This window comes from Diadema antillarum, unplaced genomic scaffold (assembly GCF_040938485.1).
Source record: "Diadema antillarum isolate AM-2024a unplaced genomic scaffold, OU_Dant_1.0 seq00001547_RagTag, whole genome shotgun sequence".
Lineage (NCBI taxonomy): Eukaryota > Metazoa > Echinodermata > Echinoidea > Diadematoida > Diadematidae > Diadema > Diadema antillarum.
In genome coordinates this window covers 54,738-72,522 of record NW_027272276.1, presented here as the reverse complement: position 1 = coordinate 72,522, position 17,785 = coordinate 54,738, and the positions used below count along the sequence as shown (strand labels likewise).

The 17,785-nt window shown below is 37.7% G+C and overlaps 2 protein-coding genes across 2 annotated transcripts in view; both read left to right on the top strand.

Annotated features, from left to right (window-relative positions):
- Positions 1-1,314: 1,314 nt before the first annotated feature.
- On the top strand, positions 1,315-2,509 carry LOC139710606 (uncharacterized). The gene is made up of 4 exons (XM_071622530.1): positions 1,315-1,431; positions 1,648-1,732; positions 2,059-2,237; positions 2,361-2,509. Exons 1-4 carry the CDS (start codon positions 1,315-1,317, stop codon positions 2,505-2,507), a joined length of 528 nt encoding a protein of 175 aa, XP_071478631.1. The 3' UTR covers positions 2,508-2,509.
- Positions 2,510-2,559: 50 nt separating this feature from the next.
- The window catches only part of LOC139710605 (sodium- and chloride-dependent glycine transporter 1-like), a 40,381-nt gene continuing 25,155 nt past the window's right edge, over positions 2,560-17,785 (top strand). Inside the window, exon 1 of the mRNA XM_071622528.1 lies at positions 2,560-2,628. Within this exon, the coding sequence (XP_071478629.1) occupies positions 2,560-2,628 (69 nt within the window). The remainder of the gene's footprint in view (positions 2,629-17,785) is intronic.

Genomic DNA, 17,785 nt, shown 5'->3' with positions numbered 1-17,785 from the left:
GATACAGGTTCTCAGAAAGAAAAAGACAAAAACGGCAAAAATATATCAATAAAAGGGGCGGGGGAGAATAGGATCTGTTCACTTTTGTTGATTCGTATGACCACCACCTTGTAATGTTGCTACATGGACATAATTCGTCTGTAGGACAGTGGTAAACTTACTTAGTCATTGGAAGTAGGCTTAACTGTTCTCTAAAATAGAACAATGAAACATACCTTATACTCACCAAAGCTCTGGAATGTTTAACACCATTTTAGAATTGTACTACTCGTACTCGACATCTTGATGAAGTGACACCTGCGTCTTACAGCATTATACCACTACTGATCTATGAACACAAACGTGTCTGCTACACGATGCACACTGCCATTCACATCAAGCAATGTCAAGTGTCGGCCAGTAAATAGAGCGTACTTACCAACAAACCATACATGATAGAAATCCTTCTGCAATCTTAAAGTAGGTACAGTGTAGTTAATCTGTAAGTAGTTTAAGAACTATGTTCTTTATCCTGAATGCACATCACATAAACCATGACTATTAAGCAGCGTTTACACTTTGGCGAGTTGACATGGCGAGCTATGGCGAGTTAAGGCGAGTTGCCAAAATGAGGCACTCGCGATAACTCGCGTTAAGCTCACCATGTAACTCGGGATAACTCGCGACAACTCGGCATGGCTCGGCGAAGCTCGTTCAAGCTCGGGACAACTCTCCTTGAAGTCGTGAGCAGTCCCAAAATTTTTGAACATGTTCAAAATTTTTGCTAACTCGCTGTAACTCGTGCTGAACTCAGCTAGACTCGTTATATACTCGCGGTACTCGCAATAACTCGAAAGAAGCTCGAGATAAACTCGTAATAACTCGTAATAACTCGCCATATTTGGGTATACGCGAGTGCATTCCGAGTTTACTAGAGCGAGATACGAGCACTGCGATCGTATTACGAGTGAAGGAGAGGTGCCCGCGAGATTAGCGCGAGTTCAGATCGAGCACCCCGAGTTACAGCGAGTTTCGTATGAGTTTAGTCAGATTGCGTTGCAAGTGCGTATTGACATGCCAGCTGAATAATAAATATCCAGTGTTCTATATTTTTCCATATATGTTTTAAAACGAGAACACATTTTAATCGACCCACGCATGTACACGTACTTTTAAAACGGCCATTGTCACTGTATTATTACAACTAGCAAAAATAGGAGAGGAATATGCCCCGACCCAAGAGATCCAAGAGTTGTGGCCATTCAGGTAGTTAAACACCGAAAGAATAATGTCATTCAAACAAGGGTAGAAGTAGAAGAAGTGCAGGAAGAGAGAATGGAGACGGAAGAGGAGATCAATGACGAGCATGAGAGACAGGTAAAAGAACAAGACACCAAACTAGACCAGGTCCAAGCTCAAACTACTGAGCATCAGGCCTCGCCTGTCGAACTGGTTGGGGAGGAAAATGAACCCATTTTTCTCCACTCGCAAGGTTCTCCGTCTGGCACCCCAGGGAAGACGAAAAAAAAAAAAAGAACAAAGAAGTCCACCCCAAACAAGAAGTCCACCCCGAAGAGACGAAAAACACCTCACTGCATACACATTCACTGAAGAGCAAGAAGTAGAATAAACAGAGTGGTACAGATATCACGATTGTCTGTATAACAGGCGACTAAAGTCGTACAAGGATACTGCAAAGAAGACAAGGCTAATCGAAGAGAAGGCCAAGGAGTATACGATCCGGTGTGCTCCGGTAAGTGAAGATGAATATTAATATCTATTATTTAGGGGGGGGGGGCTGTGGCGGCAAAACGGAGTTTCGCTAAATATATTTTGTTGAATTCATTACCATGATTACTACTATGATTATGATTGCCATAATTATCGAAAATCCTGTAAACAACTGACAACACGACATGCATAATATTTAGTCCTGAAAATTTTGACCCCCACATATCGTTTATCCCGTTAGCTAGCTATATACTTCACTGTATGAGAAACAAGAATTTAATAAAGTTGTTTGTTTCTTTCCATTAATTTGTGTGATCTAAATTCCCAGTGTTCGATTTTTTTTTTCAGTTGAACAGCTGAACAATTTCCTCAAGTCTATGAGGACACAGTACAGCCGTCTGACGAACCCAAAGTCTGGAAAGGGGACCAGAGACACACCTTACAGTGAGAGAGATCAGTGGATTCTCAATACATTCCGCGTCCTGGAGGGACATATTGTGAGGATGAAAGGGAGAACATTGGGAAGGGTAAATATGCATTTGATTATATTAAGATCTGTAATAAGCTACATTTAAACAAAATATAGAAATCGCCATCGTGCGTCTTTCCTGTAAAAGATGTTGATCGAGTGATTTATTTATTTTTTGCAGACCTCTAAAGGACAAGTAGCATCCCAACCAAGAGAAGACGAATTAAATGCTCTTCCCCCGACCAGGATACTGAGACTGATGGGCATGATGACAGCAGTGAGAATGACCAGACCACCCAAGAAGCTGATGACCCCCAGCAGAGCATGAAGCTGGTTCCTCTTACACCAACTTATCAATTGTTGGCAAGGGCAAGGGCAAAATGAAAGGGAGGTGTACAACCCCCAAGGTGGCCTCTGAAGAAGCCAAGGACAGAGAACTGCTGGAAAAGGTGAATGTGAATTGTTGTTAAGAAAAGACAGTACGGATCGAGTAATACATGTATTTTATGAACAGTTATTTTTTGATACAAGTACATGCACGAATAACAAAATGACTAATCCACCATATTGTTAGAGGGTAAAACTCCGTTCGTGTGTTTATCATGATAACGCCATGATATAAAACCGGTGAAAAGGATACTCAACACGTACATTAAGGCCACTGCAACATTGTGGTTGATCGATTTTTAAAAATATTCTTAAAATGAGCTGCATGGCCTGTCTAATTATGTTCAGATTGATTAAAACAACCAAGAATATGAAAATAACGAACGACACACATTCACTACCAAGATGTTATATTTTTTTTATCATTATCTGCTACAATAATAATTCCAGAACAGTGGGGTGAAGTTTTAGGTTTTCACCTTTTGAAGCACTAAATGAAGCATAATTTTTTCAAAGGTTCAAAACATATATTCTGAAAACATGTAAGGACATGCAGCCCAGATTTTTTTAATGAAAATTGTAATTATCATCTGCTAGAATAATAATTCCAGTACAGTTGTCCATGAGGTGAAGTTTTAGGTTTTCACTCTGGAAGGACAGAATGCTTACTGTGAAGCATAATTATGTTTAATGGTAACTTTTACATCCAAACATATATTCTGAAAGCACTTTGACATGCAGCTCATTTTTTTTAACTGAACATAATGTTAAATACATGCATTACCTCTAACATCAAAACAAGAGATTAAACACGTAAATTGCGATTTGGACATTTCATCTCGACCATACAGAAACCTTATTTGTTTGAGTTAACTCCGTCAAAGTAAAATTATATGCATGCTTTCACCATAGGCATTTCTTCAAATTTACATTTTCGTCAACCAGTTGTATCCGAGTAATTGAAAATATTTAATCTCATTGTTATAAAGGAGTTACTTACTTTTAACATGTGAATTTCAAACTGTTCTCAATTTCGCTGATATTGTAGTTTTGTATATATCCACCTACATAATTATGTTTGAATTAATATGGCAGATGTTAAGGAATAAAGGTTCGCAAGTACATTTTAACACTCGATATTAAAACAAGCTTTGAACACTAAGTGTTGCAGTGAACAAAAATTTTGATCAGGCATTGTCCCATACACTAACATGAATTAAAATAACGCACAAAAGTATTACTAAAATTATTCAGTTCTTGGGGTTTTTCTGGGATACATTAATAGGTGATTAAACATTATGATAATAAACATTGTTCTGTATTAAAGAAAAGGAACAGTAAAGTGTGTCATTAATCTCAAGATCTCAAAATATGTTTGAGATTGTGATTATAACTGTGATTTTTTTTTCAGTACTCTCGAGATAATTTCGTGATACCGTATAATTCCTGGTTAACTGCTCAATAACTTAATAGTTTTGTGTAACATGGTGAAATATAAACGATGTACCCTTATGAGTATTGAAGTGACTGGTATCCGTTTATTATGTTGTAGCTCCTCCAGCGAGCAGATGAGGTCAGAGATCTACGAGGGTCTTCTTTCGCCTTGTCATCTCCCCCCGCAAGACCGCCCAGGTCTTCACCAGCTAACTCCGCCATCAGCGTCTCATATAGTGTCCGTACTTTGGCCTCCTCAACAACCAGGGTCTTGTCCAAAACCTCCTTTGAAGCATTTTGGTCCTCTCTTGAGAATCTCTTTTTCTGCGGCGCCTCCTTGACAACAGGGTCGCACCAATCGTGCAGAAGATCAGGGTCTCTTCTTCTTCAAGCAGAGCGAAAATGCTTCTGGCATCCATCTTTGAGCGCCAAAAATGTGCATTTCCCGCCCCTCGATCGTATAAAACTCTTATTACTCGTAATAAAATCTTGACAACTCGTTTAAAGCTCGCTTTAAGTCGTATAAAGGTCACTGCAACTCATACTAAGCTCGGTATGTCTCGTTTCGAGCTCGGTTCACTCGTACAACGAGCGTAGTGAACTCGGCGTTGAGTCTTATATCATTCATGCAAATTCCAGAAAAAAAAATTACATTTCGCGCGAGTTTGTGCGAGTTAACGCGAGTTGGAGCTCGCACAGCTCGCGCACGACTCGCGACTCCAACTCGCCAAAGTGTAAACGTTGTGCAACGAATCATCAGTTACTCGCGTAAAGCTCTTCATTCGTGTAATTCGGGATAACTTGCTACAACTCGACGCAGCTCGGCGTAACTCGGCAATACTCTGCTCAAAGCCGCGAGCAACTCCCAATTTTTACTTCTGGCAAATCGTTGCAACTCATTGCAACTCGTGCTAATCTCGTAATACACATGCATCACTCGTAACAAGCTCGCGATGAATCCAACATAACTTGTTATAACTAGTCACCTTGAGGTATTGTACATCCGAGTGCTTTTACGAGTTTCCAAGAGTGGAGTACGAGCATTATACTCACGACTGTGCTGCAAGTCAGGTTGAGTTGCCCATGAGATAACTAGCGAGTTTAGAACGAGAACGACGACTTATAAAAAGAGTTTCGCATGAGCCTATATTCAGAATGCGAAGTGAGCGTACCCTGACATGTCAGCTGACCTGTGAGTGATTTTCACTTTGCCCGAGTTTTTGCCAGAATCTCATCTGTTTTTTTTTTCTGAAACATAGTAGATCCGAAAGTTAAATCACTTTCTTGTATTTCCCTTCGTGTTATACTTATGTGTGTGTACATGTTCCCCATACAATTCATATTAAGATAAATTAAAGTAAATAAAACCCTTCCCCATTTTCCTAGAGACATTTATTGAACCTATAGATTTAACATTTTTGCAAAGTAGTGGCTTGATAAGCATAGTATTGGATCCTCGACCATGCATTTGGAAAGCACCAAAAGCGTTGCATTTCCCCACGCCTTATGCATTTCGTGAAAAGCTATATAAACGAGGTCTTGATAACTTAGGCACGACAGAGCCTCTGCGAATGGTGAGAAGCTTGGCGCGAATTTTGAGTTCTGTACAATGAAGATGAGACGTTTCAATATCCGTGCGATCGCTTTCTGCTGTGTTTTGGCTTATGCTAAAAAATAGATGTGCAATCTGCTGAGGTATTAGATCGTTAGACGATTCCTTATCGTAAACAGACACCCACATAAGAGAGGTAGATCTACGTTGGTGTCAAACTACAGTATGAACAGAAAAGTGCCGTGAAAAGCCTTCGCGGACAGTCCTGGATAACAGAGCCAGCAGTCACTTCAGCATCCATCATTTAGTCATTGGCGATATCTCGCTCTTCTGGTAGGCCCGTCGTCCCTATTATACGTATCTTGTGAATGCGATTGAGTGTCACCCATAACTTTCTGAGAAGAGTAGGTAAAGCAGACTCCAGAACAAGTCTTGAGTGGCAAGTTTGGGCTCTTCCCATCATTACAGAGGAGACTTATCGCAGAAAAGGGTTTGGTGGACTCGATCACAAGTGTCACCTATAAGGATTATCTCCTAAAGTCTAAAGTGAGGAAGAGCAATGAGATAGAGTAGGTTTTTACTGTGTGGATGTAGATTGCAATAAACAACATTTCCTCTACTTGCATAAATCATACGTATACCCACACTGTACGTTTTAGAAGATGACCCTCCAATAACTTGGGCTTTACGAAATTTCCACCTGAAAACTAGCGAAAGCACCTTCAAGTAGATCTTATTACTGAACAGACCAAAGTTCATCTTTGTCAGAATAACAGGTATAGATGAAATTGAGAATGAAATGATTCGTATGACACTACAAAAACAAATAAATTCAGTGTTTGGGGGTTATTTGTATGGATTGTACTACCAACCAATTTCATCTTGCTAAACTCTTTGCAAATGTTGGCAATGTTCAAAACAGGGACCTTGCTTAGCCGCAAAATCATTCGCTTTTAGAGTTTGACAAATTTCCGCATTTTCATGTTTTCGAGGGAATTGTGAAATTCTCACTGTGTTCCCCATTATTTCGTTACACTCACAGAGCGTGATAAAAATTTCCACCACGTTGTTTGGAAGTCAGACCCTGTACAATTCAAAGTTCGGCTTTGTTAAAGGGCATTTTCTTTTTATGATATTGCCACTGAGGTGGTGAGCAAACACAATGCTAGATGAGTGAAGGCCTTAACGACGATTAATAGACCGTGAAGTCAGCCCCTTGTACGTTGAAGGTAACATCTGACCTGTTGGATGTCAAGTCTTCATTCCCACACTCGTTTCAAAATCTCTATCTCATAATTCACAACTATGAAGTATCTTATTAAAAGATAGAAAATTGATCACGTGGCAAGGTTATTTGGCAAAAACGATGTGAAACTCGAGATTTGTTTCTGTATGTACAAGCAGAGACTATTCTCTTAGTATTATGAGTTCTGAGAACTGATTATAATTACTGTCATTTGGTTTATTTAAGGGCTATTTAAATTATGGTCGTGGTGAACTTGGCAAACATTTATTCATTGTCATTACTATGATTTTATTATCATTATTATTATTTTTTTACTGATGACCGAGAGCTTGCATTTACCCTGTGCGCAAAGTTTTAGTAATCTGTCAATCTCTGCACAACAAAGCTTGCCAAAAATCCCAGTTTTCCAACCAGACCTAGCAGGGAACCATATAGAGTTGTGTAGAGCGTATCAGGCCTATACTTCATTTTGGTGCAGACCGCTCCCGAAGCGAACCGCCCCAAGAAGTGTGTCTTTGTGTCTCTGCTTGAAGTTACAGGATGAAAATTTCACGGGCAAGATCAAAGATCACCCAAATTTACCATCATGCCGTAATTTTATGGCCATAAAATTAACGCCATTAAAGTGTACTAAAAGTGTCATTTATGACATTGTAGAACTATATCAGGAAACCGTTTCTTAATGTGGAAGGAATAATTCCAAAGAGGACGATATTTTGAAGATTTACACTAATATGAGGCATTGAAACAAATTTCGTTTCAAGTGTTGCTATGTTTTCATTAATGTCTTCTTCAACATAATTTCATCAGAGTATATTGGAAGCCTTAAAAACGAGTTCAAGATCGTACGATTTTCAACACTCTGCTGTCATGGTTCATTTTCATTTTTTGAACATTCGCTCTCGTTTTTGTATTTCATTCTGTTCAATTTAGACTGACCTTAATCTATTCAGTTTGACGACGTGAAGTTGTCATTCAATTTCGTGCCAACTGGTTAGACATTAGATACTGTATTATATTTCGTTCCAAATACAAATTTCGTTGCTACACTATGCACTCTGAACGTTTGATTTCAACTGTCGTATGATAAGTTTAGATATAGTTCTAGGTTTTTCTTATTGCAATTTATCATCTGTTTTTGGTTATGTAATTACCTTTTTCATTTTCGAAGGTTATTTAGATCATATCTTATGCGATTCTTTCCTCTTTCTCCACTTTCTCCATTTAATTTCTCCATTGCGCATTCTATAATATTCTTGCAAATCACGTCATGGTATCATTCATATCAAATGTACGGATCATTGAATACTTAAACACATAGCAAGTTATTAATGTTATTTTGATAGTAAACGTGTACATGACCCATGGTCTCATAGTACACTTTTTTGTTTATTTGCCGTTTTGCTTTGTTGATTGTCCCAATCAATATGGAGCTGTTAATTTGAAATACTGCATTGGGAAATGGCTTATATGGAATCTCTAAACCTGCATTGAACGTCATTGTATTCATTAATAAGCGAGTCAGGTTACAATGGAAGAAAGCCATTAAAGAGCTCACATACACATCATATAGATAAAATGTAATGCTGTTGTTCTTTTTTAGTTTTGCTATGTAGAAAATTTGATATTTGAATAGAGTTACACAAGTTAATTTGACACTTATATTGAAACAGTCGTTTAATTTTGGTACTCTTTTATTGTGTCTCTCAAAAAATATTGTTTTTTATTTCATATTGTGTAAAAGTTTTTATGTAAACTCTGACATTGATGTATCGGTATTGTTTTTGATGCACCAGGTGGGTTGGGGAGGATGGCCTGAGGGTTCAAGTCATTTAGTTGGCTCTTTCCAGACCCAGGCTGCCCAACCTGGTGCACCCATAACTCTCCATTGTATGTTGTGATTTTGTATTATGTAAGATTGATATTTGTGATTGAAAGCCGAATGAATAATCATAATGATGATGATGATAATAAATGATAATAATAGTGATAATGATGATAATAATGATAACAATGATAATTATAGTAATAACAATACTGCTATTAGTAAAGATATGGGTTTTCCCTCTTCATATCATTACAGTTGCAATTGTATTCACGGATAAACGCTTACATGGCCTATATAATTCATTAAATTCGTTAAATTTTGTTCAAACACAAATTTCAATTTTATATTCAAACTCCTTTATACTCCGAAAATTGGATTTAAATTAAACCATAGATAAGATCCTTCCTTCTGTATAATTCTTACGAAATGTCTTTCTTTTAAAATGCCATATTGCACTATTGTAATGATTTCACTTCTTTTCCATTATCATAGTTTACCTTAAACATAATTTATTTCTATATATTTTTTTCGTTTGTTCTTTCTTTCAAGTTTCATTTCATTCCTTATATTCAAATGCCGCCTTTGCACACCCAACTCAGTAGACGTCTTGCAAACTCTGTGTTGTCAGAAAGTTTGCATGGTGATGTAAATGGGGAAGGTTTGTGATATCACCATGTGTATGTAATCCTTGAAGGGACTGCTGTTTGGTTAAAGAACACCAACAAAAGAGGAGAGTGGAGGAGGGAATCTGTACATATGGAGAGTGTTAGGAAGTCAAATAATCAAAAGGTAGCGATGAGCCGAAATGTAAACAAAGTTGGTAAGTTATGGCTTTCCTTTCCCCTCTCTCCTCGTTTCGTGATACATCTTTCGGAATTCCACTTCTTCGTCATGCACTTCTTTTTCTCTATCTCCATGATTGTCCAACCTTCTCTCTCTCCCTCTCCCTCTCTCCTCTCTCTCCCTCTCTCCCTCTCTCCTCTCTCCCTCTCTCTCATCATCTCTCCTCTCTCTCCCTCTCTCTCTCTCTCCTCTCTCTCCCTACTCTCTGGTGCATCTTTCTTCTAACACAAACTTCCAAGCCCTTTTAACCTGGTCCTCACTGTATTCTTCTTTACAATATTCTCACTGTCTCCTATTCTCAGATCTCCGGATACTTGTAGTGCAGCTTCAACTTCCAGCTCACCCCTGCCCTTGAATTGTAACTACTGTAGATTTACCTTCCCAACACTCTCCCTAAGTTTCTTCACTCCTTCATGCTCCTCTTTCCAGGGTCAAACAAAGTCTTTTCAAGGGCTACGCATGGTGTACTCTTCCTGAACTTTGCATATTTTGCTCAAACGCACAACCACGAAAAACCGATGGATAATCGTAGTACAATGTATATAGGTTGAGGATGATGATGATGATGAGGAGGAGGAGGAGGAGGAGGAGGAGGAAAAGAAGTCCTTCTACTGATATTATCAATACTACAGTTACAAATTGAAATAATGCACGTTTTTCCTTTCGTCGACAAGTACCTGTGCAGGTGTTTGCGTTTGTTCAGAATAGTGCAGAATAGTTACGAAACTTTGACAGAAAACCCCTTGAATTTGCTGAATGCAATCCTTGCCATTCCTGTATAACTTTGTTATATTACTGACATGTAAACGAAACATTGTATATGTATCACCTCCCCACAAAAATAAACCCAACATTTATTCATTCATGTATTTTATTATTTATTTATCTATTTACCTATTTTATTTATTGATTTGAAATTCTACGCCGTATTTTTGACCTAAAGAAGTTAATCAGTTTTCGGAGCAATAAACCCTATGCAATTTTCGAATTATTGTACGGATTCCTTTTCATTTTGTATCAACAAACAGGATTTCACTTTCGAAACAATGGGCTCTTCATTATCTTGTTTCCCTAACTATTACTCAGAAGTATATTCAACACAAGATTTGAGTGATAATCTTAGATCCTTTCATTAAATGACTTCAAAGAAACTGTATATAGGCCTACATAACAAATTAATAGTTATCATTGACAATTCAGTTAATGCAGAGTGAGTGATAAGTTCGTCCGTAACTGTTTTACCCTCATTCTTATGGTCCTAATACTATCAGCCCGCACAAGAGTCGGGTAGAATTCCTTCTGCACAAAGCACATTATCTCAAGTTGAAATATTCATCTATTCATTGACAAATCATTCAAATCTGACTAAAGGCACCATAAAATCGTGTCTATTTTTGCGGCGTTAAAATCTTGCGAAGAAGATGATTGGATGTATAGCCAATACATGATAATTGTGACCAAAACAATCGTCATGATGTTTCATACTGTCATTATCAGCTGAGAAAGGTACATTTCGTGCTATTTAACAAAAATGACATTAATCTAATATGTGCCTAAACAGACCAGTGACATAAGAATAATTTTCGTGACGGTGGAGGGTGAGTACTTGACCAGTGACCTTTCGTAGGGAGTGAAGCTACTGAGCGGGGTTCAGATAGAAGGGGTATCTTTTCAGGCGAAAAATCAAGTAAGTTGATATCCCTCACACACGAAAAAGCTTTTACATTCTTCGAATTGAAATCAATCAATCTGGTGCACACTTTTGATGAAATATTTTGGAAATTTTCAATCAAAACGTAATCAAAAACTTCAAGGAAAATGGGAACAACTAAGTCCTGAAACCGGCGCCCAGTTTTCTTTTTCTTGATATATACTGATCAAATTATTTGAAAGTATAATATCCGTGACTATAGCAAGAGGCGAATCAGGAATCAGAACTGCCCCTTCCCATGTATCCTAACCTTACCTACCTCCCCGGCCATTGCCAAGTGTGGGTCATCCTGGCTCTCATGTATCTCGTTCATCCATCCACTGACTCTCAAGCCCGGGATTGGGAGATGGCTCCATCCGTCAAGTTTGTTATGAAAGCTTTGCTTGAAAAAAAATGAAAGAATTAGTCTTCTTTTATGTAATGAGCTTTAGGGAAAAGTTATCACTCTTTAATTTCGTCCCAACGGACCCTCGTCTCCAGTGGGGGAGAGGGTCGTTTGACGTCCCCCGTGACGGGCCCGTGAAAGAGAGCGATGTACATTATGTCATTAGTATGCAGATGCAGACCGACAGTTGATGAATTTTAATTAATAAAGTACGTTATCATAGAAGAGCATGCCTATGTAATCTGAAAGGGTGTCGCCGTCCAAAAGTACATACATGTACTCATCCATTATTTCAAGGTATATGTACAGGATGCCCTTTTTGTTACATATTGTGTCCAGATGTGACCCATAATTTGGTGAGGTAAAGGACAAATAGTTAATGACACTACATTACCTTGCCCATCATGTGGGACATTAAAGACAGAGGTTTCGTGATTGAGGGAGTCACGACTCCTCCCGTGTGAAATATTCTTCGCAAAAAAACAAAGCAAAACAAAACAAAACAAAATAACATGTTACCAAGCATGTGAAGTGTTGCTGCCCACAAACCAAACTCTGAAACGCCCCTCGTGGTCATAGCATTGTAGTCAGCAAACTCTATCAACTCGGCGCGTTGTGCGATACCTGGTACAACAACAAGGGCGACATTGATATTCATGCACGTTGCATTCGCTCAGATTTTACTCCTATTCAATTCGTTCTATAAGGGTTGGTTGGTCTCATTCGAAAAAACAATTCTCACATATATACATGTATGACGTCATTCAAAGTTGCGCAGACGGACTGACAAATTGGCAGCGAGGACGAAGTGAAGAGAACCAATCAGAAACATTGGACGTATCGGGGATACTTCCATTATTTCGGGGGTGTATGAGAAAGACTTCGGTGGAAAGAGATTGTAGGCTGATCGCCAAAAATCACTCATAAGGTCTTTGACTACTGACTGGTGCAGAAGAACCTCGAGATATCTTCAGAGACTTACATACAACGGAGTGTCAATAGTATGGCTACGGAGAGAAAATCTGTGAGTGATTGCCTTAACCAAACTATATCTTAACTGATATTATGGAATGGTTAGAGGATTTAGAAACGATATAACTCGATTTGTTCATATAGATTAGCTAGATCGACAACGTGATGTATAGGTTTCAAATGAGAAAACAGGTTCATGTTGCTGGTATTTACTACATCTTTGACGAAATATCAAATTACTTGACAATTGCATTCATGTGAAGTTACGTTGTCATTTCATTTTAGCTGATCACGGCCCGACGAAACGACGATATAATATATCACGTGTAATTTCGACTTCGTCAGTTAATCGAAAGTAAAAGTTATTATGACACCAATCATGTCATTGCATGTGCGAACAAAAATGACAAATAAAATTTCAAAGTGCAATTCAACAACATCTTCAAAATAAGCTATGACTCTGAGAATGAGAGACATTTCATCAAAACGGCTCATAAAATATGAAAGTTTGATAAGAGTTTCGAGTTGATATTTCCATAGAGTGGTGATACTGATCGCAACCAATATCTCGTATACCTCCTCATAGTCCTGATAGTTACCATTAGACTTATCCGTGGGTTTGTACACTGGCACGTTATAGAGTCGTGATTTGGGTCCATAATTTAGCAACCACTACTACGCGTTACCTCTTTAAAGATATCTTTGCTACATCTTAGTCGACTATAATAACCATTATTGCACGAAAGATACAACATGCAATGATTGATCATTGATCAAACATGGAATTTCGTGAAGGTTTATCTGCCAACAGATTGGTGATATATATATATATATATATATATATATATATATATCTTTTATATATTATGATGCTGTCATCACTTCTTCCAAATTCTATATATGACTATGACGAATATTACTGGTTTGTGAAGATGCATTAAGTGATATCTCTACGTGTCGTATTTTATGACCGATTTTGATGAAACGTCTGTTCGTGTCAATTACAATTTCTTGAAGCATCTTAAACGTGATGTCAAACACTGTCAAATTGGACTTTTTAAAGCTAAACAATTCAGGATGTTGAGTTGAGTTATACGCCAGGAACTTATGAGACTTCATATCTTCATAATACAGCAACCTTGATCCCGTAATGGTCTTCCATTTTCCTGATGCTTGTCTTCACAATTCATGCCTGATGTGTTCAGTCACAGTTGTATTAACGATGGATGACTTATTTAGTCTGCCAAGTACAGTTTAATTCAGCGTGGTCTCTGAGCTGGGTTCTGCAGAGTTGCACTTTAACTGAATAAATGCAAGCGTTCACTTTCCATGATATCAGTTTCTGCTATTAAACATCACGGAAATTATGTTCTGGCATTACGTGCCTAAGACTGTCTCTTTTTCCGCAATTATAAACTTGGACTATAACGCACCGCCATGAGAGTGCACAGAGCAAAGAAATTAAGGGAAGTTTAACCTATATAGAAAGCTTGTATACGCCTTACACAAAGGATACTGATGAATTCAGTGGATAACAGAGGAATCAAAAACCAATGAGCTGCAGGAATGAATTAGAGGATATCACTTTGAATCCTTGATTTTCTATACTTTAAACGTTTAATTCGCCCGGAAAATTACCTACACTGCAAAGCACACAGTCAATAGGTAAACCAAGGAATCCAAGTTTCACTGCCAAGCTGTCACTAAGGGAACTGCGAAGTACAGGGTCATCATCATCGCTAAAGTCACAATTTCTGAGGCAGCATGCTTGAGATTAATTTCCCAGCCTCCATATTACTGATAATGTATGTTTCCAATCAATTTGAACAGATTCCCAATGAATGAATAGGCGTTCATGTTCAATCGATTTTCGTCACCGCTCTTCTCTCAGAGTTAATCTTAATTCTTTGAGCATGCAATCATTTCATATGATTCCTTCTATAATTTTCAGTCAATTTTGAGGGGAAAAATCAATCAAACGACGCAACGTTGGCATTCAATTTTCTTGCCAGTGATAGGAGAGGCGTTCAATTTTGCCCTAAGTACAATTTTCAATTTCGTTTTTAGGGCACATCACAACTTCACACTTCGGATGTTCAAATTCAATGAATACAATCAAGTTTGCAGTTATGTAATTTATGCCACATTCCACACGTTGAATTTCCCCTTTTTTCAAAATTTCGAAGTTTCATGTAATCAATTAGTTTTAATCCTAGTTTGCGCATTTTTTTAATGTCTAATCTTTCTTTTGCAGTTAAACTTTATCCTCTAAGAGTGTTGGATTAACACTCGTAATGGTCAAACAGTATCTCATTATTTCTTACAATAATGTTTTGTATCCCTTCCCCTGGCAGCTTTTGTGCCTCCCCGGTGTCCATATTATTGGTGGCCAAAGTCGGCCCTGCAGTTACATTGAATAATGTGTTGATTATCAAATGCTTCAGCTACTATTCCGTCAGTATTCTGGAAATATACTCTCATCGAGGAGTCGCTAAAAGTCGGGTATAAATGAATGTAACACATGACTTGTGTGTCTGAAAGTGGAGATAATCTCATAACGAACTGTTGCTCTGATGATGGTTTGTCAGAGGCGTGGAAATTTCAATACAAGCACAGTTCCCATTTCACTAAAACTGGTTTGCAATAATTAAAACAGATGAGTAACTACAGAGAGCATCTACAGTGAAAAAACGCCAACCAAATGCTGTAGATGTTTGCCTTTTAGTGAATTTAAATTCCTTAACGTTAATCACGGCGGTGAGAAATTGAATACCTTTCTTATTCGTTTTGAATTTGAAGGCGCTTTTTACACGTAAATATGAGGACATTAAGAAATCGCATGCTCTTGAAATGGAATTGAAAGAACCACTAAGATATTTTAAATATTCATCTTGATTATTTCATCTTAAATCGAATGGAAATTTGACGATTTTGGGTGGGAAAACTTATAATAGGTTTAATTTATATTGATCTGAATATATTAGATGAAAATCTAATGCTCAGAGCGCACAGAAATCAGGTCAAAAGTAAATGTTGCACAAATTGTCAATTCAAAACATATATATATTTTTTTAATATCGACATACAGTTGTAATCGTCCAAACCCTTTTCTACTCTTATATGATTTCAGCTACATTTTTGATTCTTTGATTTCAGAATTGTTGTTTTATAGGCATAAACTGCACTGTACCTTCACTTGGTATTAATATTAATTTTGCAGTAATCACTGTACATTAATATTGACAAACAAACATGCATTCAAGGCGTGCAAGGGAACCGATATAGATGTAGTTACTCACACTTATTGGCACTTGCATGCTATACTTACTGGCTTTGTGACACAGAATCTTTGTTCGACACTAAGGCACAACTTTCAACCATTGAAATCATATCTAGATTTTGACAAAACAGCCCCTAGATTCACAATTCTATATTCTGTTTTTTTTTTTGCTCGTGACAGTAATTTCTTACGGTTACATTTAGGGCCTACACTGTAACTTCTTTTAAAATCAAACTCCAAATGATGTTCACTGAGAGAATGGAAATGTACCCACCAAAAAATAAACATCTTTGTGATGTTCTGCCCACTGATGGTGCCCAAAACGTTTCAAAAGCAAGCGTGTATAAGATATCTTCAGAAAAGGGGCGTTGACAAGGCTAAACATGCCGGGGGTTGAAAGTCGCACAAAGATTGCTCTTTGTTGTAGGCCAGAAATGTAAATTTATCTATGCGCCTAAGAAAGAACCATGACGCCCTTCCGTAATGGGTTACGGAATTTACTTTCTTGATTACCCCGTGAAACCTATCAAAGGGTCTGCCCGTGAAACCTATCAAAGAGTCTGGCAGGCAGACCGAATAACAAAAAGCTAGTCTATTTGCATAGTAGAGACGAGTTACAAAACCAGCAAGGTCGGTAAATATTGTGATTCTTTCTTTTCTATCTCTTACGTTCACTTTGAGCTGTAAACTCCATGTCCCAAGAGAGCTAGCGAGTATTAACTAAAGACATTTAAGATGGTAAATCTGAATGAAAAAAAAAATGATATTGAAACTTCAGCCTCAATATAATCGCTCAAGGATGAGAAGTCCAACTCACACGCATTGTATTTATAATTCAAAAAAGATTTAAAGTGATATGTTTTGTCATTTTCAAGTTGAAGTTTACAGAATCAGATTGAAGAAGAGAGAAATTTCATTATGGAATAGAACATGAGTAGGTTGTAGAAGTTTGAACTTTCTTCGTTTTTATGAGACAGTGATACGGAAATTTGATGAGATGACGATGTTATCAGCTTACTTTAATCATCGTAATCGATGACCCCGGGTATATTTTGTAATGACATTGCTACCATGACTACCATCCTTCAAATTGAAAGTTATTATGTCTGAATTATTGCAACTGTATAATATTTTGAGAGGAATATGAACTCAAATTCTGTTATTTCACAGAGCAGTGGCGGCTTGTGTGCAGGTCAGTGATCTGTGAGATCTGTGACATTTTCATCTCATTTAATTTGGACACATGAGGGAACATGCCCCTTAGCACTACTTCTTGAAAAAGCACGAAAACTTACATTTCTATTGCTTGAATGTGCTAATCACGTTTACTATAACTATTGCGTTCATTAAAATCAGAAAGTGGCATCAATCACCCTATTTTTTTTAACACACCATTAATTACTGTCAGCTGAGCGCTAGCTTGCGTCTCTTCAGCTGTGTGTGTGTGTTCGTGTGTGTGTGTGTGTTTGCGTGCGAGTCAATTGATGTAATTACGCAGTAAACTAAATGGAATACCAGGCTACCATCTTTTTGATTTGTATCTTTCTTATAATGATTTTAATATCGAAAGAAATTTGGATAAAGAGTGACAAAGAGTAATTGATGAACGTTGAAACATGAACTAACGTGGGGGGGGGGGGGTGATAAACTTGTCTCAGTATAGAGACGACGACGCATATCGAGTTAACGAATCATTATATGTATATGAAACTTTACGCTCGCACCTCATTGTCATGTCATACGAAACAAGTTGCCAGTCATGTCATGAATTATATTCTTGACGACAACCAAACGAACCTCCCCCCCCAAAAAAAAAAAAAAAAAATATATATATATATATATACATATACAAGAAAAATAAAAAAAAACCCAGCACGTTGATGTAATCTTCTCTTTTTCAGACAATACATGGTAAGGTCTTAGGAAAGATATTGTGGAAGCTTATCTCACTTGATATTGGAGCCCCGT